The following is a 22,740-nucleotide window of genomic DNA, read 5'->3' as shown; positions in this document are numbered from 1 at the left end:
AAAAAAAAAACAAAAAAACAAACAAACAGGACATGAGCCAGCTCTGTCAGCTCTCATCAGTGCTGAGGAGGGAAGGAAGGATGGAACCCACTAAAACGTGGACTGCAGACTTGGGTCAGGATCGTGTGACTGACAGGTCTGGTACCCAGGGACGTCCAACTTGGGTGGGCCGTCAGATGAGTCTGTGTGTTTTGAGCATGCACAGATGACAGCCTGGAGAAGGACCAAGGGCAGGGGGTGTGGCAGGCCCTGCCCGGGGTCAGAAGTCTCCTGGAGGGCCACACAGTGACCCTGGACTACACAGGGAGTGCTCAGAAAGTCGTGAGTCTGGTTTGAAAGCAGCTCAGAGCATGACTCCCCTACGGTGGCTGCTGTGGCTCCCTCCTAAGGATGCTGTTGTTGCTTAGGACATTGTTTTTTCATTTGCCCTTTTTAGGTTTTTATTATGAAAATGTTAAGCCTACAGAGAAGGAAAGTGTAGTCCAGGGAATAGCGTCTACCTGCAGCAGGTTCAGCAGTTAACTTTGTCATGTTGACTTGATCGGCCTTGCTCTCTCCTCTGCTGTTTCTATTTTGCCAAACCATTTGAAAGTAAAATAGGCAGCTCAGCACTCAGGACCCTGCGTACTGAAGTGCATCACTTAGTGAGGATATTCTCTTACCTGATCCAGGACCCAACAGGGAGTTACCCCTGTTCCTTGAGAGCATCTCACGCAGCCCACATTTGAATCTTAGAACTTTGACTTCCTTTCGAAACCAGTTGGACACTGGGTGCAGTCGCCCACTCCTGTAATCCCAGCTACTTGGGAGACTGAGTGAGAGGATCTCAAGTTCAAGGTCAGCCTGGGCGACTTAACAAGACTCTGTCTAAAAATAAAAAAATAAAAAAATTAAAAAAGGAACTGGGGGTATAGCTCAGTGGTAGAGCAACCCTAGTTTCAATCCACAGCACCAAATAAACATGCAAACAAAGTATGTGAGACAGTTTGGGGTGGTACAATGAAAACATTTTAAACACTTTTTTTTGCATTTAATTTAAAATTGTATAGGAAAAACTATAACCAGTACACTAAACTCATGGTTTAGTTATTACCTACGACAAGGCTCGAAAGATCAGAAACCAAGTTAAGTTAAAGAAAAACATTGAATAAATAATTATTTATACGGATCTGTACTCTTCCAGTTATAAACCTAGTAGGTGAGGGAGCGCGGCTGGAGGAAGCCGGACCAGGCGTTTGCACCCAGAATGGCGCCCTGGCATTATTTTCTTAGAATCCACTCCAAATGGCTTCAGGCTGTTTCTGAGGAGGTCCTTTGTTCACTCAACAAACATTGCAATGTGTCAGGAACAAACTTGGGACATTCACCTAAGTGTTATGTGTAGGCTTTGAAGGTGAGGATGCTATAAAAAAATAATAAACCCTCAGAAGGGTAAGAGGAGCTGGGAGTTCCAGGTTGGGGGATGGGAACTCGAATGACTTCTGAGGGGACATCTAGGCAGGAGAGTGGGAACCAGGTGGCAGAGGGCATTTATACCATTGTAAAAATTTGGCTAGGCACTGTGGCGCCCAGCAGCTTGGGAGGCTGAGGCAGGAGGATCACAAGTTCAAAGCCAGCCTCAGCAATTTAGCAAGGCCCTAAGCAGCTTAGCAAAACCCTGTGTCTAAATAAAATATAAAAAAGGGCTGGGGATGTGACTCAGTGGTTAAGTGCCCCTGGATTCAATTCGCAGTACCAAAAAAAGAAAAAAAGAATTTGACTTTGACTCTGAGCTGGCTGGGCGTCATTGTGGAGTTTTGAGCAGGCGGAGGAGAGGAATGGGTGTGGAGTGTGGCCCAAGCTTCACGGAGGACTTTTCCAAGCTGCTTGAGCCAGGCAGTCGCATGGACAGCTTTCCAGTCCTTGGGCGGCAGCAGGAAAGGAGCCATACTAACTCCGAATGATTCTAGCTGTTTGGAAAATCCCCACACAGTAACTTCTTACTTTCCACCTTGGCCATATGTGCTGAGGACAGACCGGCCAGGTAAGGTAAAATCTCAGGAAAGGTTTTGAACCACAGGTCTGACCTTCAAAAGGTAGACAACGCGACCTATATTTCTGGAGGTTAAAAACAAATTCCCACCCACCACTCAGCCCCAGGAGTATCTGAACTGTTGGTGACTGAAAATAGACGCGTTTCAACAGGCCAGCTTCCCCCGGCCGGCTGACTTATGGTGCTGGCTGGGTGGGAGGAAGGTGCAGAAATCCATGGAACTTGTAAGTGAAGATGTAAATAACCACGGCAGGAAAGGCCGAGCTTCTCAGCACAGCCTGGAGTTGCAGCAGCTCTGCCTGAACTCAGGCACATGGTGCCCGAAGTTCTGGGTGTGGCAGGAGTGTTCGTCACATCCCTGGGACCTCCAAGGTGCAGGTGCGGGATGGGAGGGAGCTCAGGAGCCCCCGCCCTGCTTCCCTTCTTCCCTGCTTTGTTGCTTCACCCATGATCCTTGGCCCTCTTGAGCACCAGCAGTAAAGCCAGGCTGGCGTCCTGGGGTCGACAAGTCTGGTTGAACTCGGCAAAGCAGGACGTTGAGTGGCTCGGGTGTGTGGGCTGGCTGTCTCTCTGGTCCCCCAGCGTTGGTTCCTGTGCTGCTTGGGGTTTCTGGAGGTGGGTGGGAGGTGGGGAGCGCGGGGAGGGAGGTGGATTTCCAGTTTCCCAAGGTAACAATCGACCCCTTTCTTATCTTTGCAGTGTTTGAACTCGTCAACCAAGGGTGAGTGTCCCTGCTCCCAGACGTGATGCCCGAGGCTTCGTGACCTGTGAGGCCGAGGGAGGCTGTGCTGGGCTCTGCTGGGGAGAGGGGACGAGGGCCAGCAGGTTGGTCTGTGTGTCACATGTGTTGACTTCTCAGGCCTGTGATGGACGTGCCCACCCTCAAACCCCTGTCTGAAGACCAGGCTCGTTTCTACTTCCAGGATCTGATCAAAGGCATTGAGTACCGTAAGTGGGGTCTCGGGAGGACTCTGACCCAGGGGTGGTCAGCATTCCCAGCTGGTAGGCAGAAAGTGGGCATTGTCTCATGTCCCTCCTGGTGTTCAAGGAAGTAGGCAGGAAGCAAAGTTGTGTGAACTGCAGAGGAAGGGACAGCTTCAGATAGCAGTCCTGGGGTAAGCCCTTCTTCCTGCCACATACAAAAAATGAAGAGCAATAGTAAGCATGAGCGTTTCTTCAGCATGTTCCATGTGAACCAGGTGTTGTTAGGGGTGCTACCTGCCTCATCTCTTATTCCTTCCAAGGACCCTGGGACCGGGGTCCTGTTAACCTCCTGCAACCTAAGTTTCCTCATCTGTAAAATGGAGACAAAGTATTTCTCACCAGGGTTGAGATCTTACATCACTGGCTCTGATTGACAGGTGTCCTTTCTACTCCTTGTTGTTCAACTTTTCCACTCTTATCCCTGCCTGTCACATAAGATCATTGTGAGGTTTTTTTGTTTGTTTGTTTGTTTTGGGTGCTGGGGATTGAACCCAGGGCCTTGTGCTTGCAAGGCAAGCACTCTACCGACTGAGCTATCTCCCCAGCCCTTCACCCTCCATTCTTGTTGATACCATGATCTTTATCATCACCACCCCAGAAACTACACTTGGGGCTTCCAGACTATAGCACTGTCCATTGCCATCGGCTGACACCCAGACAGAAACTGTGAGCCAAGTCCTTAATTCTGTTTTTTGGTTCCCACTTCAAATCAGCCAGCTCCGGTCATTGTTGATCTGGTGAATGTGTATTGGCCATTGGTAAATGAAACTGTCTTACTGCCATGAGTCTTGAGTCTCCTAGCAGGGAACCAAACTCAACAAAAACTTTCCGCACGCAGTCACCTGTATAGGCAATTGCTGTTTGAGAATGGCGTCCTTTTGAAAATGAGTATTCTTTGAAGACACTTCCTCACTTATCTTTCAGAGAATAGAGGTGCCCAGCAGGTTTGGGAGGGGAAGTTTGGGAAAGACCTGGGCCCGTGGCGAAGGAGGCACCAGGTGATGCCATGTGGTGTCTCTGAACTGTGTGGCCACATGCAGATCCTCATAGGGTTTTCTTGCCCCCTCTCTTCCATTGGTGCCACCCGACCCCAGTACACTACCAGAAGATCATCCACCGGGACATCAAGCCTTCCAACCTCCTGGTTGGAGAAGATGGTCACATCAAGATTGCTGACTTTGGTGTGAGCAATGAGTTCAAGGGCAGTGATGCCCTCCTCTCCAACACCGTGGGCACACCTGCCTTCATGGCTCCTGAGTCGCTCTCAGAGACCCGCAAGATCTTCTCTGGGAAGGTAGGTTTGGACCTGCCTGAACTGCTGAGTCCTTCCTGTGTTAGGGTCATTTTTGTTGTAAGTGGTAGAAATTCAACTCAGCTGGGCTTAAATAGCAAATCCATTGGGTTGTACAGCTGAGGTGGGTACATGTGACTTTGGGCTCTGCCAGATACAGTTATGCAGAGAGGAATTTGTCTTTCTCTGTCTTTTGACTGTTTTCCTGAGTTGGTTTCCTCTGCAGTGGATCAGGCACCAGCAGCTCCATGCTACTTTCAGCTGACCAACCTTAGTAGCAAGAGCATTCCTCTTTCTAGAGAGCACAGCAAGAACTCGGGCTGGTTATGATTGGCCAAGTGTGGGTCACATGCCCATCCTTGGACCATCCTGTAGCTGGGGAATAGTGCTCTCATTGGCCATGCCTGGGTCATGTGCTCTCTAAAGAGGTTAGGGGACGGGATCAGGCCCTCCCAAGCTGCATGGACTGAGAGTGGAGAAGAGGTGCTTCTCTAAGGGATGCTGGACAGGCAAAAGCAGGAGATGCCCTTCCCTGCCCCTGGCCACACCTGCTAAGCTCTTTTTTTCTTGCAGGCCTTGGATGTTTGGGCCATGGGTGTGACACTGTACTGCTTTGTCTTTGGTCAGGTAAGAGGGTGGGTGTCCTGTCTCCTGAGTGCTACTGGGTGATTCTCTGGACTAATGGTCACCCTTGCAGGGAGATAGCACTTATTCATTTGAAAGTTATTTATTTCCATAACTAGATATGAATATGAAAAAGGAAGCCCACCTAGATATACCTATTTATATATGATACTCAGATCCGTGAAAAAAATGGTGTGATAGAACAGAAGGACTGGTAGACTGGAGTGTGCAGGTAGTTGGTAATTTGAGGGCAAACACAACAAATACACCACCTCTCCCCACCCCTGGACTTGAGACAGGCATCACTAATCAATAACTGTTTGTTCCTCCTTTGCCACATACTGCTTTGAGCATCTTTTTATTAGAGTGTGCCGAGACCCTATTGTCAGGGACAGGACTGGAATGGGAATTAAAATCCATTTGATGTTTTTTGTTTTATTTTTAGCTGTGGATGGACATAATATCTTTATTTTATTTTATTTTTTATGTGATGCTGAAAATCAAACCTAGTGCCTCACACATGCTAAACAAGCGCTCTACCACTGAGCCACAACCCCAGCCCTCATTTGACATTTTTGACTTAGGGAGTGCTAATCTGTCTTTTGTTATTGTGACTCTTGTGGTGGTGGTGGTTTCAATATTATTGGTGTTTAGGGGCTTCTCTTTCTAACTGTGAAGTTCAGTTTGATTATGAGAGCAATAAAAGTGTGAAATTTTCCCTTTGTGAGCTGGTGCTCCTATTGAAGAAAACTTAAGGATCTGGTTCTGGGCTGGGGCTGTGGCTCAGTGGTAGAGCATTTGCCTAGCATGTGTGAGGCAGTGGGCTTGATCCTTAGCACCACATATAAATAAATAAATAAAATTAAAAAAAAAAAAAAACCTGGTTCTGTGCACAGTAGGGAGTTTGTAACTATCTGCCCTTACCCCCCACCAGCATTTGTTTAGAAAATTTTCAGTCACATGACAAAGGTGAAAAAATTGTACATAAATACCCAGGATCTGCTCCACCACTGGAGTCTGCCGTGAATGTTTCACTCTACCTAGTTTATCATGTGACTCTCCATCACCCCCACCGTCTTATTTTTTAGTGCATTGCAAGATGGCTAGCACCTCTGCCCTTCTTCCAAGTGCTTTAGAAGGCAGTCATTAGCTAGAACTCCATATTTAGCTGGGTGCAGTGGTGCACGCCTGTAATCCCAGCAGCTTGGGACGCTGAGGCAGGTGGATCTTGAGTTCAAAGCCAGCCTCAGCAATTTACCGAGGTCTTAAGCAACTCTACAAGACCCTGACTCTAAATAAAAATTAAAAAGGAATGGGGATGTGGCCCCCTGGATTCAATCCTTGTTACCAAAAAAAAGAACACCATTTTATCTGTGGTTGCTACCCCACCTTGGAGGGACAATTTATATACAATGAAATGTACAACTCTTTGGTGTTCTGTTCCTAATGTGTTCTGCCCAGCAGACGCTGAGACCCACACTCCTATGTCAAGCCACTGCTCTTAACAAGGTAGTTTTCCTTGGAAGTGGAGTGGGTGACTTTGTCCTTTCCCACCTTCTCAGTGTGCTGTGTCAGTTGTATTTTTTTTTTTTTTGGTGGTGTTGCGGGGGATTGAACCCAGAGCCTTGGGCATGCTAGGTAAGCATTGCATCAACCGAGCTAAATCTCCAGCCCCAGAGTTCTCTTTTTCCAGCATGTAGAACCAGCTTCTCTGGGGTCAGACCCTCTACCTGGTGAGGGTTGATTTGTCACCTGGGAGGTGGTGCAAAGTCCCATTGAGGCGAAAAGCCCACTCTGTGCTCCTAGGGCATGTGGCCTCTCTGAACTAATGTTTTTCTCCTCTGTGAAATGAGCTTAATACTTACTGTTTCTTTTCTTTTTATTTTAAAATATTTTTTTGTCGTAGATGAGCATGATACTCTTATTTTCTTTTATTTAGTTTTTTTATGTGGTGCTGAGGATTGAATCCAGTGCCTTCTGCATGCTAGGCAAGAGCTCTACCCTTGAGCCCCAACCCCAGCCCATTTCTTTTCTTTTTGGGTCCTGGGGATTGAACGCATGCCGAGGACATCCTCTACCACTGATCTCTGCCCTCAGCCCAGTACTTATTATTCCTTTTGGTTTCTGAGGGGATGAAGAGAGATAATGTCAGTATTCATGAACTGAGGCCATGCCTTGTGTCAGGAATGTCCTGGACACTGGTGAGTCCACAGTGGGCAAGATAGACACAAATCCCTGCCCTCCTGGAGCTGATGTTCAAGTGGAGAGGTGATGGGGAGGACATGATTGGCAGGGATGGGGTGGGCAGGGAAGGTGAGATTGTCAGGCACCTGTATGACGAAGAGAACAAACCATGCAAGTGTCCCTGGGAAGATCATGCTGGGTGTGGGGACAGCAGATTAAGTGTTGGTTACAAAAGGTCTCCTGCAGAGCCTGGGCCAGATTGCTTTTGTCTCTCTTAGGACATCCTTGGTCTTTCTAGAACTTGAGGGGATGGGAACTCTCCTTCCCCAGACTGGGCCAGGGCTGTTGACGTCTCTGCTGTAATTCATGGGGAGTGGCACATCACGGTGGCCTCTGAAGGACAGAGGTGGCAGCTGGTCGCCACTACTCTCTCCCTGGCCTCTTTTTACAGTGCCCGTTCATGGATGAGCGGATCATGAGTTTACACAGTAAGATCAAGAGTCAGGCCCTGGAGTTCCCAGACCAGTGAGTGTTGCCTGTCTGCCCTTCCTCTCCCCGTCTGAGTCTTTGGCAGTCCTGTGCGTTCTGTCTCCTACCCCTGATGTCTGCCCCCCCAGGCCTGACATAGCCGAGGACTTAAAGGACCTGATCACCCGTATGTTGGACAAGAACCCAGAGTCGAGGATTGTGGTGCCAGAAATCAAGGTACTTGGGAGACACCGCTAGCCCCAGAGGCTGACACCCCAGGTTCAGCCTGCATCCTGTGCTTGGAATTGTTGGCTCCACCCTGCCTCGGCCAAGCCCTACGCCCCTTTGTCCACAGCATAACACCCTCTTCCACACTGCTGCCCTGGGCCTCTGGGCTACCAGGGACTGGCAAGGAGTGGGGAGGAGGATCTGGGGATTCTGTTCACTGAGACTGTGATTGTGGGTTCTGTGACCTGTCAACCAGGCAGCCTGCTCTTGCTCCATGAGGGGGCATCTACCTCTGTGGACTGATCTGGGGCCTTTGTGTGCTCCCTACCCTGGCTGCTACAACTCTGGGTCTTTTCCTTGAACTTGACCGTCAGAGATATGGGCCAGTTCCTTTGAGGAATTGCAGTGAGGGAGTAGGAGGGAATTTGTTGGCACTTCCACCTCCCCAACCTTCCAAATTCTACCCTGTTGCAGAAAACACTTTTAGGAGAAACGCCATCCATCTGCCACCCGCCTGTCAGTGCCACGAGCACGTGTCTGGTCCTTTAGGGATCCTGAGATGTGCTTTGAGGTCTCCTAGGCACCTGGGTAACTAGCCCTGAGAGGTGTCTTAAGAGGGCGCAGCCCAAAAGGTCACAAAAGGCCTTGGACCCAAGGAGTCGGCTGGGGGCCAACTCTGGCCTGGGTCCTCCTGATCGGTCCTTCCAGCTGGACTCACTGCCTCCCCAGACCAATGTTTTCCCTTCTGTGAGATGCGGAGCCTGGTGCCTGCTCTGAGCGGAGCTTCTAGGTATCAGCCAGAGTTGCTGGGGAGTGACGGGCGCTAGTCCCTTCCGCCAAGGTCTGACCAGATGGAGAGTGGGGTCCACATGCTCCTCAGCCCCGTAGCTCCTCCATTCTTGTCTCGGCTTTTCCACATTTCCTTCCATCTCACTCACCTGCCCTCTGCCTGGCTCACCAGCTCTCCTGCATGCCTGGCCGGAGGCCCTGCCTCTCCCTCCCGCATGCCCTTCTTGGCTCCGCTCGCTGGCAGGACCTTCTGGGAGGCAGCCACACCTGCCCCTCACCCCTCCTGTCATTCGTTGAAGCTGCACCCCTGGGTCACGCGGCACGGGGCTGAGCCATTGCCATCGGAGGACGAGAACTGCACGCTGGTCGAGGTGACTGAAGAGGAGGTCGAGAATTCTGTCAAACACATTCCCAGCCTGGCGACCGTGGTAAGGCGGATGAACCACCAACCAAGAGCAGGGCCTGAGACAGCCTGAGGCGCACCGGCGAGGACAGGGCCGGGACACAAGCAGATGCGTGGGAAGCAGATGGGGACCCAAGAGTCCGGAAGTGGCTGGGAGCTGTCCCAGCCCACAGCCGCCAACCTCTGGGCCTTGGTCCTACATTAGGCCAGGTGGTCCCTGTGGCCCCTGTGTTTCTATAGAGTGGGGCAGCCCCTCGGCAAGATCACACCACCCCTTCTAAATTCTTGCTTTCAGAGCATGGCAGGGGAGTGGACCAGTAAGAGGAGCAGGCCCAGGCAGGGACCAGGGATGGGACTGGAGCTGAGGTCTCATAAGATGAGATGGGAAGCTCATCTGGAGCTTCAGCTTCCAGAGCAGGCAGCCAGCAGGTGACATCTGTCTTGTGAGCTATTCTTTGCATACCTCAGAAAGTTCTTCCCAACTCTTGAGGGTGGGATTTGGCTTGGGAGCCACTGAACCCCTTTTGTGGTCTTGATTTTGGGTCCTGCCTGACAAAGAAAGAAGGAAGCAGAATGGGAAGTCTTCAGCCCTAACCTTGGAGATTGTGGGAACCACCCAGTCCCCAGACCCCTGCCTAGGAGGTCGTCTGGCTCCAGGAGGGAACCCAAGGGCCTGGGGTCCAGACATCAGTCCTAGCTGACTGCCATCTGTGGCCACCATGAAAACCCTGGTTGCATTTGGCCAGCACCAGCCCCAGCAGGCAGGGAGGCCCTGGGCTCTGGGAGAGACCCCAGAAACTGCAAAGACAGTGTCCAGCCTGGAGGGACTGTCCCATGGGGAACTGAACAATGGCTCTTTCTCTTGTAGCTTTGCACCACCCACTTTTGCTTCCCACACTGCCTTCTCCTTCTAAATCCTGAGCCCCAGGGCACTCATCCATGTCTCTTCCTCCCCACTGGGGCCTCTGCATGACCTTCACTGTTACAGACTCACCCACACCCACTCACCCTCATCCACCCTTCCACCCACCAACCCCTGTCCTGTGCCCATGGCAGGGGAGGAGCTGGTGTTGGACTCTGTGCCTCCTGTGGGTTTTTCTGTTCCCAGCTGTGGTCCTGATCCATCCTTCTCCCTCTGCAGACTCTTGGGAGAAAGCCCCTGATCCCGGAGGTCTGGAGTAGGCATCTGCCATTCAGGAACCTCTTCTTAAACAGAGTGGCTTCTCAGGCAGGGGCCCAGTGATGAACAAAATTGACATGGCCCCTGCCAGGTGCTGGTCCAGCTGCCAGCAGACATATGCACAGTGTAACAGGGAGGGCCCTGGGGAGCGCACCTGATGCCGGCACCTGGCCCACGTGGTGGGTTGGAGGTAGTTTTCCTGGAAGAAGTGTAAGTGCACCAAGAAGGGCAGATGTTGGCCTGGCCAAGAGAGGGGAGCAGGTCAGACAGCCCAGCAAGAGGGAATAGTGTAGGCAGTGTCCACTGTCGGGAGGGAGCTAGGCCAGCCAGAAGCTTCTAGAAAGTCAGGGCTGCTGAAGGCAGGTGTAGAGACAGTGCAGCAGAGATTTAAATCTGACCCTCCTGGAGCCAGATACCCAGAGATTTAAATCTTGACCCCAGGGGCAGGAAGTTCCTTCAGGGTCTGAATCCTGGCTGGGGCAGGGGAGGTGGTTGGGAGTTTCGAGGTCCAGGCCCCTCTATGTGTTTTTCTGCTGGGCTACAACTGTGGGAACCTGGCTGGTGTCACGGCCTTTGTTCCCAAAGTGGTTTTCCTGTTTTCCTCTTATTGAGGCAGAACTCACATTATCAAAGTGAATAATTCAGTGGCACTTAGGATGCTCACAGGGTTGTGCATGTGTCACCTTGATAGTTCCAAAGTGCTTTTATCACCTCAAGAGAAGCCTCTTACTCCTGAAGTTCCTCCCCAGCCCTTTTCCCCCTCATCCCCAGTGACTGACCTCTGGTCTTCTATGGGTCTCCACAGTGTCCCCATCTGGACATTCCATATCAGTGGAGTCACACACTACGTGGCCTTTTGTTGCAGCAGGTGTCACTGCTTCATTCCTTTTTGTGGCTGAATAATACTCTATTGTATAGACAGACCACAGTTTACCTGTTCTTCAACTGAGCAGCATTGGGCGTTGCTGATTTTTGATAAATTAGTGTTTTAAAAATATTATCAATTTTTAGCAGCAAACCCTTAAAAAAAATCAGAAGCTCAGTCAGTCCATAAACCTGCTTACAGAGGCACCACACTCTGGTTGAAGGTGGGGTGAGGCCTGAGCCTCGCTTCTCAGTGACCCCACTTCTTTGACAATTTGTTCACAGAACAAAGCAGGCAAAAGCATAGCCATGGTTTACTCCCTTGCCCCAGAACTTTCCAAGGCTCCCTGGATGGTACAGGCTAAGTTCCAACTTCCTGTGGGTGAGGGATTCTAAGTCAGGGGCTGAGGCTTCAGGATGATGTGGGACAGATTAGGAGAGAGAAGCTGAGCAGGGACTGAGGGACGCGGGCGGGCCTTTTCTCTATGCAGCCTCCGAGCAGCTTCTCTGCCAGGCTTCTACCTGGTCCTGGCTAGAGTGGGCAAGGCAGGGGACCAGCCCGACCTCAGCCACTCCCAGGCTTAGCCGGACCTTCAGGGACCTCTGGGGCTTCATGTCCTCACACCACACCAGTCTGTGACCTGGCCGTGCTCCATGTCTGGGATGTTTCTCATCCTCCACGGAAAGGCACCCTCCCAAGAAATCGCTCCCACAATACCTGGCCAGGGCGAGTGTAGAATGGTTCAGGCTTTGTAGAAAACACCCTGGTAGTTCCTCAAAATGTTAAGTACAGTTATAGGATCCTGAAAGTCTACTGGTGTCTATCCAGGCGAAACGAAAACACTGTGTCGAAAATACAAAAACATAGTGGCACCGTGAAGCAATCCAGAGGTGCAGCAGATGAATGGGTGAGCAGAGTGCAGTCCATCCACACCAGCGCACATTATTGGACCATGAAAAGGAAAGAAGCTGATATGTGCTATAACACGCGCAAGCCTTGAAATCACGTGCCCAGGGAAAGGGGCAGGTGCCAGAGGCTGCATCTTGTCGATCCCGTTTATAAGGAATGTGAGCTTGTGGCCCACAAATGACAGGCAGAGAAGGGAGGCAAACCTCGGATCAGCAAGCCTTCCTTTATTCTGCAGCAAAGCCCATGGATCAGGCACACAAGGGCCCATTTTCTGGGTATGGAGCTGACCCCAGGGTACAGAAGGAGTCTGGATTTTATAGTTTGGAGACCGTGGACGTGCAGTCTTGACAGGGGCTAGTTGTACAGGTTAGAACTTTAACTTAGAAGGGTGGTTATAAAAAGGTTGCAACTCATTGATATCTGGGGAGATGGGAGTCCAGATCCTGAGGATGAGTACTCAAATCTTGCCCATTGTTTACCTTCTCTGGGATCCATTGTTTCCCAGAGTTTTAATCTCTGCTGTGCCTTTGATTAGGACTAATTTGTGATGGGGGAAGGTCAAAGTTCAGGGCCCAACATTCAGTATTTGCCTCCTTCCTTCAGGATGCACTGGGGTTGGGAAGGGGTGAATGTTTGCTTTTGGTGGAGATGCTGGGAATGAACCTGGGAAGGGATGAAAGTTTGCTTTATCTCCACAGAGCCCATTGTTATTGGGAAAAGGCACGCCGGGAGAGGATGAATGTTTGGCCAATTTCCCCTTCCTCATCCCGAGCCACACTGTCCCTTCATTTTTCTTGGGGAGCTGTCTTGTAGGAATATCATTTTCCATAATCCTTCAGTATGCAGAAGAGGTAAATCTATACAGACACCAAGGCTGGTTGCCCGAGGTTGGAACTGGAAGTGGCTGTTAACGGGTTTGACCTTTCTACCCTCTTTCCCTCCTTCTTTCCCTCTCTCTCTCTTTCTCCTCTCACTGCACATGCTAGGCAAGCACTCTACCTCTGAGCTATACCCCCAGTCTGGCATGGGGTTTCTTTTTGGGGTAATGTGAATTTTTCTAAAATTAGGTAATGGTGATGTGAAAATACTAAAAACCACTGGATCGTATATACTCCCTTCCTTAGGTGTGCGTTCCACATCTGTGGATTCAAACATGTATAGAAGATATTCAGAAAGAATAATTTTTTCTGTATTGAACGTGTATAGACTTTTTCCCTTGTCATTTCCTGAACAACATGGTATAACTATTTACATAGCATTTCTATTAGGTGTAGGTCATCCAGAGATGCTTCGAAGCATACAAGAGGATGGATGTAGATCATCTGTAAATGCTGAGCTGTTTTATATGAGGGGCTTGAGCATCCACAAATTTTGGTAGCTGGTGTGGGGGTGGGTTCTGGAACTGATTGTCCTGGGCTTTAAAATGGTGAACTTATGGTATGTGAATTATCTCAGTTTTAAAAAAGCATCCTCCCCCACCACCCCCGAATCGTCCTGGGAAACAATGGTTTGCTTCTCGCTGGGGCTGTCACAGCTGACTTTCACTGAAAAGGGCTTGAAGATGAGAGGCTGATGGGCCGGGAGGACTATCTAGCAACAGCTCAGGTGGGCAGATGGTGCCAGGCGTGCCCAAAGGACTTGCAGGCCAGCTGTCATGGAGCCTGGGGCCTGTGGGGGCAAGTAGACTGGGACTAGATAAAGATAGGCTTTGCATGTTAGACCAAGAAGTCTGGACTTTAACTTGGCCTCCAGGAAGTAGGGAGTGGACCCACCAGAGGTGGGGATGGGTCTGGCTGGTGCATGTTGGGGCCACCCAGTTTCTCACAAAGGCCTGCCGTCAGTCAGTCAGTCGAGAGCCGCAGGAGCTGATGGCCTGGCAGGATGAGGAGAAAGGTCGTTGCCTGGAATCCCCGCTGTGATTGAGCAGTCACCTGCCTCCTCCTCTCCCTCTTCAGATCCTGGTGAAGACCATGATTCGGAAACGCTCGTTCGGGAACCCATTTGAGGGCAGCCGGCGGGAGGAACGCTCACTGTCTGCTCCTGGGAACCTGCTCATGTGAGTGTCCACCGCCTTCCTCTCAGGGCAGGGGCTGGAGGGTAGGCTTGGGGCATCCCTGCCCAGACCACTGCATGGGTCATCCCTGGGCCAAATCCATTGGAGAAATTGGGAGCGCCACCCTGCACACCGGGAAACCCGAGTTCCCTGGCTTTGGTCTCTCCTACTGGCTCAGCCCACTGCCTTGTGTTGGTAGTTCCTCTGGATGGAAGTCTCACCTTTTTCTTGGGATCTCTTGACAATCAGCACTGCTGTCCGGAAGCACAAGTGCCTGAGAGTGGGGTTTTAGGCTGTGTGATGGTTGAGCACTGAGGTCTTGCTCTGGAACACTGCGTCTTAATGCAGAGAGGTGTCCACCCACCTGCTTATAAAGACCACCCTGGCCTGACTGTGTGAAGTAGGCATTGGGTCTGCTGTCTCGGGGGTGGGGGATTGTATCCCCATGGTTCCTTCTCACTTCCCTTTTCCCTCCCTCTGGCAATTCCAGCAAAAAAACAACCAGGGAGTGGGAGCCCCTGTCTGAGCCCAAGGTAACGCCTGCCTGCCTGTGCGTAGCCTCTGCGGGGGCCTGGGGGCGGGAGCAGGTGCAGAGCACGGGGTGTCGCCACCAGGCGAATGTACCTTCCAGCCAGTTTGCTGTGCCCGGCCCACTGCGGGCCTCTAGGCCTGGGGGTAAAACCAGGGGCCTCGAGGGGCTTGGGCCCGATGGCGGGTCATGCATGTGGGCTAGGGCTGTGGGTGCATGGCGCTCCACCGGAATGCCTGTGAGCTCACCCAGGTCTTCAGACCCAGTCCCTGCATACTCAGTGCACGCCAATGGCCTTGAAGCTCTGTCCCAGGCCCAGGGCTGCCCCTACTGAGCACAGTGGTCAGAGCACACATCAGGCCTGCTGCACCCTGTGGCTTCTCTGCTGGCTTAAGATCTAGAAAATAAGTCCCCTTTTGCCTGTTGCGAAGAAGCATAAGAGTCTTGTGATATGAGTAGGAACCCAGCCTTTTCTTTCCCAGTTGGCCGTCCCTCCTCCAAAAGTACATCCACGCTAGCGTTACCAGCACCTCCCAGGACAGATGAGAATTCTTGTCCCTGGAAGCTTTGATTGGCAGCACCATTGCACATTCCCCAAGTACCTGCAGCAGGGTGGTCACCCCAGTGTCATTCCCACAGGGTTGAGGTGGCCACCTGATTCTCCACTAGGAACTCCAAACAACCATTTCTGTTGTTAAAAATAGCTTTATTGGGGCTGGAGGTGTAGCTCAGTGGCAGAACACTTGCCCAGCATGTACAAGACCCTGGTTTCGATCCCCAGCACACACACACACACACACACACATGCAAAGCCTTTACCAAGATATAATTCATATACCATAGTTTATCCAGTTAAAGTATATGGTCCAATGACTTTCAATATATTGTTAGCAGCCATCACCACAATCAGTTTTTATCAGCCCAGGGAGAAACCCTGTACCTCTGAGCTGTCTCTACCCAACTCCCTCTCTCCCCAGCAACTACTAATCTACTTGTAGTTTTCTGTGGATTTGCCTGTTCTGGACATTTCCTATAAATGCCTTTGAGTCTGACTTTTTTTTTTTTTTTTTTTTTTTTTTTGGTATTGGGGATCAAACCCAGGGCCTCACATAAGCTGGGCAAGCCCTTTACTACTAAGCTGCATTCCCTGCCTTTTTAATTTTATTCTGAGACAGGGTCTTGCTAAGTTGCCCAGGCTGGCCTCAGACTTGTAATCCTCCTTCCTCAGCCTCCTGAGTGACTGGGATTACAGGCCTACACCACCATGCCTGGCTGTGTCTGGCTTCTTTCACTTAGCATTATGTTTTTGAGGTTTCTCCATGGAGCATGGATCAATGCTCCATGACTTTTTATGACTTAATAATATTCCACTGTGTGGATGGAGTACATTTTGTTTATCCATTCATTGGTTGATAGACATCGTTTCTATTTTTTAGTTGTTTAATGAATCCTGCTGCCATGAACAGTTGTGTATAAGGGGAAGCCATTTCTGTGGGTTGGGAGTTGACTTAGGAAAGGAAATGTATTGGCTACCCATACCATATGAACCAGATGCTTATATGGTAGTCTAGGAGGGGCCCCGCTTTGGGAATGTGCTTTTGAGACAAGTCTTGCTCTCCAGAGTAGAACGGGAAAACATGTTGGCATTAGCAACCAGGTCTGGTCTTCTGCAGCCCGAGAAGGAGACCCGAGTCCCTCTCTTATTCCCAGATAGCCCAGAAGCCACGTGACCAGGCAGTTCTTAGGTTTGAGCCTCCCAGGATGACAATAGAAGCCTGATGGGCTGATCTTTCCTTCGCCCTTCTCTTCTTAGCATCCCTCTTAGAGTCTGCCAAAAGTGTGGCTGCCTCCCCTCTGTGAACAAGTCTATTCTTTTTTTTTGGCATGGAGGATTGAAGTCAGGGGTGCTTAACCACTGATCCACATTCCTAGCTTTTTATATATTTTATTTAGAAACACGATCTTGTTAAGTTGCTTAGAGCCTTGCTAAGTTGCTGAGGCTGGCTTTGAACTTGCAATCCTTCTGCCTTAGCCTCCTGAGCTGCCCGAGACACTGTGTCTGGCTTTCTTGTTTCTTTTTTCTTTTCAGTGAGTTCAAAATTGCAAGATATCAACAGACTGAGATTAGCACAAGGGCTGTGCTGCTTCTTCATTTCCTCACCTCTAGTCCTAGAAACACCTGGGAGTTGCCTGCTGGCAGCTGTGGGTGGGATGCCTTGCTCTGGGAGCTTTAGAGCTTATTCAGTCACAGGGGTCCTGGACCATGGGCTACCGGCTATCTGCAGTGAGACCCAGCCAGTACCAGCAGGTGGCATTAAGGGCAGAAATCAAGGGTCTGATCAGACAGCTAGTGACGGCTCCCTCCTCTCTGGGAGCCTTTATGCCTAGTTCTTTGTCAGAAACAAGAAGCCAGCAAATGTGATTTTCCTAGGGAAGCGTAGGCACCGTGATTTCCCTGCCTCTGTGCAGGGACAGAGGCTCCCTTCTGGACAGGGGCACCCAGGTCTTTGCTGGGAATGATGGACAATAGCTTTGAGTGGCATGCTCAGCTTGAGGAGGGTGAGGGGCGTGGCCCCCTCCTTAGAGACTTCCCCTCTACCACCTGAGACTCAACCCCAGCCACCACACCAGTCAGCTCCAGTGAAGTGGGGGCTCTTCTCCCTCTCCGAGCAGGGAGGGGCCTTCTCTTCCCTCCCAGGCGGTCTTCCCTTCAGCCGAGGGCCGTTGTTGTGGCCATTTCAGGAACACCACTAGGTGCCAGTCCAAACTGGGCAGGCCCCGCCACTGCCCCGCCAGGAGCTCACCTTGGTGGACTGAAGACAGGTGTCACAGTTCCTGTCCTGCATGAGCTTTGGCCTCCTGTGGAGGGAGGGGTGAGACTGGCAACCCCCGGGGACAGCCCACTGCAGGGGCCCACCTCCTGCTTGCATCTGCCCACAGTTTTATATTTTTGGCCAAAGCTGCTTCCCCATTTACAGAGGATGCAGTGTCCTTGGGAAGAATTTAAGTGATCAAGAATAAAAAGGGGAGAGAATCCAAAAGAGCAGGTGATGGTGATCATGTCGCAGGTGGTGCGAGGAGCCACACCTGGGCGAGTGGTGCCCCAAGGTGGGAGACTGGTCAGGGCCCTGCCATCGTCCCAGCCTTAATGCTGGTTTTCTGTTCGGTGAGCAGGAAGCAAGGCAGCGAAGACAACCTCCGGGGCCCCGAGCCGGCCCCCGTGGGGGAGGAGGAAGTGCTCTTGTGAAAGGTGGTCCCTGCCTGGAAAGTTGGGGGGCCCCTGCCCCCGGCTCCCCCGCACACATGCTTCCACTGCAGCCCGAGGAGGCCATGGAGCCGGAGTAGCTGCCTGGACCGCTCGACCTCGCATGCCTGGCCATGTCGCCCTGCACGGGGCTGCTGCACCCGCGTTTCCATAGCAGCATGTCCTACGGAAACCGAGCACGTGTGTAGAGCCTTGACCGTCATCTCTGGTTATTTGTTTTTCCTTTGTTGTTTTAAAGGGGACAAAAAAAAAAAAAAAAAAAAAAAGACTTGACTCTGTGACGTCGACCTTGGCCGCTGGCTGGCTGGACCGGCAGGTGTGAGGAATTGCAGACCAAACCCACGTGCGCTTTGGGACAATTGCTTTTTAAAAACGTTTTTATGCCAAAAATCCTTCAGAACCATGTCAGATATACCAAGTGAATGAATGGGTGCAGGGTTTGAAGAGTGCGGAGAAATGAGCGGGAAACTCCAGCGGGACTGGGCCACGTTGCTGTGTTCCTGAGGGAGCGGGAGGCTCAGTGTGACTCCTGCAAACTTCCAACCGTGGCACCTTCCAGAACCGCGGACGAGCAGGGCTAGCCCTCAGTAGCTACAGAGAGCTTCAGTGCAACTTATTTGCAAGAAGGACTTTTCAATTTTTTTATGGGTAGATTTGTAGTCAGGGAAACTGAAAGGGCTTGAAGTTTAATTGCTTTTTGAAGGGAATTTGCCAACCCTGGACGAGCCCTCAGCAGCCTTCGTGGCGAAAGCATTGCTGGAGGACTGAATGTGTCTTTTCATCCATCGCTCAAAGCGGGTTTCTGAAATGGTTGGCCGGGCTCTAGTAAATCTTTGTTAAATTTCAAAAACTTCAGGGTGAAATCCTACACTTCCATGTACATTACATGGCTTATGATTCAACACAAAAATATTTTCAGTTCTCTAACTAGACTGAACTCTAGAGAAGTTCAGAGGCCAGGTAGAGCTTCCAGGACACGTCACAGCTTTCACCATGTGGTCAGAGTTAGAGCCGATGAAACCTAACGCCTGTATATTAGCAGCTTAGCTTGTTTATAACCTCTGTATTCCAGAGACTGCTGAAGTTTCATTTGCATCTTAAATGCTCGCTGGTTGTAGTCAGTGGAACACTTTACCTACTTTGGGGAGGGCCCCATGGGATATACTCCCACTGGGCTGAGACATAATGATCTCGTTAGCATCAAAGCTTTGGTAGGATCTGCACAGTGACCTTGGGATACCCTTTTAGAAAAGATTGTTGAAACCCTGAGCATTTCTCAGGGTGTGAGGGAACCAGGTGTAGGCACAGATGTTCCCTTCTTTAGCTAGGAAATTTGATCTTTTGACTTTCAACCAAAATAAACGTCCTATTACTGGGAAGTTTTGTTGAGGTTTGGATGTGACTCTGTCCAGAGCCACACACGGGTGAGTGTGGAGTCCAAGGGGTTGGAAAACCGGAAGGACTCTGTGGTGGGAGGACTTTGCTCTTCTTCTGTGCTCTGGGGAGATTGGTCCTGGGAGGTAAATTCAGTGCCGGGGCTCCAAAGACTGCTTTTTCTGTGGTTTCAGTGTGATGAGCCCTGGCTCAAGAACTTTGTGCAGAGACAGAAGCAAAGCTGGTGTCCCCTCCCACCTATTTACAGAGCATGGGCATTTCTTGGCTTCCATAGATTTTCTTAAGCTCTTGATTGTAGTTTAGCCAGCCTTGCTTGCTGTTGTGTAAGCAGTTAGGATTAGGGAGTGCTGGTTCCAAAGAGCACAGACTGATGTAGGAGGGTTGTCTTGCCTGCTTGCTTTGTCTTTGTAACCTAGTATTTGCGCTTGTCCTCCGCTGCTTTAAATTTAGGGGGAAATGACCCAGTAGCTCTACCCCTTCTGGTAGCAGATGGGGTCTGGTGAGTTTGCAATAAGCACCTTGCAGTGGTTAAAGTCTCGGGTCCTCAGGCTCAGCTCCAGCCTGGGTGCCTGGACTCTGCCTGGCTGAGTGGCCGAGAGAGCAGGCAGCATGCAGAGCTCTGCAGAACTCCTCTCGTGTTTACACGCTGCATCGGGCAACACCATTTCTCCCCACCTCGGAACGTTCCATCCAGGATGTATTATGTGGAATGCCAGTGGCCAGGCAGCACCGAGCCATTCCCGTGGGTGGGGTGGGGGAGGTCCATGTCATAATTTTTTTTGTTTTTTTAATAAACACCAAAGAAAGCTGTGGAAAGGAACTCCTCCTTGTGGAAAGCATAAGTAGACATAGCTATAACTAGGGCCACTACTCTCAGAGCACAAACTTGGAGTTTTTGAAAGCCATGTTGGCCAGGAAAAGGGAGAAGCTGTCATGAGACAGGAAGGACGCCTGTGTTTCCTCCCGCGACTGGCTCCTCTGTGGGACCAGTGTGGTGTGAGCTGCCTGCAGCTTACACCTGCGGCCTCGAGGAAAGCACAAGTCTTCCACATCCTTTTCTTTTCCTCTGCCCGTTTCCGCCTCCCCAGTCCATTCCAGAGGCTGCCAGTGGCCCCGGAAACCTTATCAAGCCCCTTGCTGGCATTTAGGGCTTTGGAGGCCATTTCTCTACTGGCCTGGCTTTTTCACAGGGCGGAGCTCCTGTCTGCACAGCCTTTCTGGAACAAGGAGAACGCCTGCCCAGGGGGATGTGCGGGCCAGGCCGTGGCTCTCACCCATCTTCCAGAGGGGACCTTCATGTTGCTGATGGAGAACCAGGGTCTCCACTTGCTTCCAAGGTGCTAGGGAAGGTCTCACAGTCATTGGTCCCATCTCTTTTCCAGCTTCATGGGCCGAGGCTCATGGGACTTTTGACTTTTCTATTCCATGATCTCTTCAATGCCCGATGCTTCTGTTTTATTCCTGATCCTTTCTACTATGCATTTTCCTTTTATCAGGTGTACAAAGTTAAATACTGTGTATTTATCACTTACAAGTATATGAACTTAAGAGAAAGATAAGCCTTTGGTGTTTTTCCACAAATGATTAAGCTTCTCTGTAAACTTGAAATAAACAGACAGCAAAATGGTGCAAAACGTGGGCCTCAGGTTTTTTTGTTTTTGTTTTTGGTTAGTTGGTGTTTATTTTGGCCATCTGTCCGTGTGTCTGCTTTTCTTCCTTAGGTGAACAGCAGGTTGCACGTCCCGTCAGTGTTAACGTAGCCAGCAGATCCCTGATTTAGGGCAAGTCCTGGTACATCGTTGCTCAGTGTGACCTCAGGACCATCTATTCAGTAGCACTTGAGAGCAGGGCAGAATGCACATGCCAGGCCCTGCTTACACACGCTCACAGGTGACACCTGCAGGTTAAAGTTTGAGAAACACTGCTCCAGCGGACAGGTAAGGGCAAGATGGTAGCAGAGGCCAGACAGGTGAGTGGTTTCATCACATGGAATGTGTCCTGTGGGCCAGGCCTGCTATGTCACCCTTCAGGCCCGGAGGTGGATAAAACTCATAATAAGGATCATCACCTATGAGGCTGAGGTTCAGAAAAGTTAAGTTAGTTGTCCAAGGACTTGAATTGTCAGCAGAGCACTCAATCTTCGGTTTCGAGTCTTGGTGCTTGCCAGTTCTCAAGGCATCTGGTTGCTCCTCCAGGCCAGAGGCTGAGGACTCCTTCATTTCAAGTGTGGCTCTAGCTCTTGGAGTTGCTCTCCTGGCTTTGAATTTCATTTTTCTGTTACCAGGGGATAGCAGGCAAAGTCTAAAAAGTTCCCATTCCATTGCCACAAAAAAGCATCAAAATGCAGGCCCTTAAGAATCAGGAGCCAGGGGTTGCTGCCCCAGGACCCCGCTGAGAATCTGAGGAGAGGGAGAAAGTGCACACAGGTGCAGCATGGAGCAGAGCTTCAGGGAGCCCGTCCACAGAGACAAGATCAGAGGCAGCACCAGGGTGTGCCAGTGAGAGGGGACATGGCCAGGAGCAAGATGAGTCAAATCAGTGGGGCCACCTAACACCCACCCCTCACCCCAACTGGTCTTTGCATTCCATTTCAGAAAAGAGGAGGCCAAATGCAGCCTCCTATTCCAGAAGACAGGTGCCATCACTCTTCAGATTGCAGGATGGCAGACAGACCATTTGTCTTGGTCTGTTTGTGCTACTGTAACACAATGCCTGAGACGGGGTAATTTGCAAAGAACAGAAATTTGTCACAGTTCTTAGAAGTCTGAGACTGAAGCACTGGCTAGTTTGGGGTCTGGTGAGGGCTGCCCTCTGCTTCCATAAGTGCCCAGAAGATGGAAGGACTGGCAGGGGATGAACTGCCTGTCAAACTCTCTGTATGGCACCTAGTCCCATTTATGAGGGCAGGACCTATGACCCAGTCTCCCTCCCAGGCCTGTTGCACTGGGGACTCAGTTTCCAACACATGAATTTGGGGGGACACATTTAGATCATATCACCATTCCTAAGGATTCTAGCTCCATTGACCCATGTGTTCGAATGAGCTGAGGTTTTTGGTTTTTGTTTTTGGTACTGGGGATTGGACCCAGGGGTGCTTAACCACTGAGCCACATCCCCATCCCAAAAGAGCATTTTTAAAAAGACCACATGAATCAGCTCCTCACCCCATCATACTGTAGGTTGAACCCACCGGGTGCTCTACCACTGAGCTGCATCCCCAGCCCTTTATTTTGGACAGAGTCTTGCTAAGTTGCTGAGGCTGGCCTCAAACTTGCCATCCCCCTGCCTCAGCTTCCTGAGTTCCTGGGATTTCAGGTGGGCACCACCACACTTGGCTTGAACCAGAACTTTGTTGAAAGTATTTAGTAAACACCCTCCCTCCCCCAGCCCCAGGGGAGAAAAGTCCAGGTCGGTCATTTATCCAGCAGAAGCAGTGCACTTCTAAAATACCCTTCTCTGCGGTGGTTGGAAATGAAGTAATTCATGAACGGGAAGGGCAAGCGGCTTCCTCTGGAGGACTCCTGAACCCCTGATGCAGAGT

General features: G+C 50.7%; 1 protein-coding gene across 12 annotated transcripts in view; it reads left to right on the top strand.

Moving 5' to 3' along the window:
• Camkk2 (calcium/calmodulin dependent protein kinase kinase 2) overlaps positions 1–22,740 on the top strand; it is a 60,479-nt gene that overhangs the window by 26,633 nt on the left and 11,106 nt on the right. For 6 of the 12 annotated variants that reach the window (XM_047560176.1, XM_047560174.1, XM_047560175.1 and 3 more), the window contains 10 exons: positions 2,732–2,753; positions 2,892–2,980; positions 4,111–4,310; positions 4,881–4,934; positions 7,567–7,640; positions 7,733–7,820; positions 8,900–9,028; positions 13,913–14,013; positions 14,501–14,543; positions 17,714–20,833. In XM_047560176.1, the coding sequence (XP_047416132.1) occupies positions 2,732–2,753; positions 2,892–2,980; positions 4,111–4,310; positions 4,881–4,934; positions 7,567–7,640; positions 7,733–7,820; positions 8,900–9,028; positions 13,913–14,013; positions 14,501–14,543; positions 17,714–17,884 (971 nt within the window). In that variant the 3' untranslated portion in view covers positions 17,885–20,833. Of the gene's footprint in view, positions 1–2,731; positions 2,754–2,891; positions 2,981–4,110; positions 4,311–4,880; positions 4,935–7,566; positions 7,641–7,732; positions 7,821–8,772; positions 9,029–13,912; positions 14,014–14,500; positions 14,544–17,713; positions 20,834–22,740 lie in introns of those variants that run through there. The other 6 variants (XM_047560182.1, XM_047560183.1, XR_007109737.1 and 3 more) reach the window with 6 other exon arrangements.

Source organism: Sciurus carolinensis, chromosome 8, assembly GCF_902686445.1.
Source record: "Sciurus carolinensis chromosome 8, mSciCar1.2, whole genome shotgun sequence".
Taxonomy (NCBI): domain Eukaryota; kingdom Metazoa; phylum Chordata; class Mammalia; order Rodentia; family Sciuridae; genus Sciurus; species Sciurus carolinensis.
The sequence above is the reverse complement of the archived record's forward strand: the minus strand, read 5'-3'. Positions and strand labels throughout refer to the sequence as shown.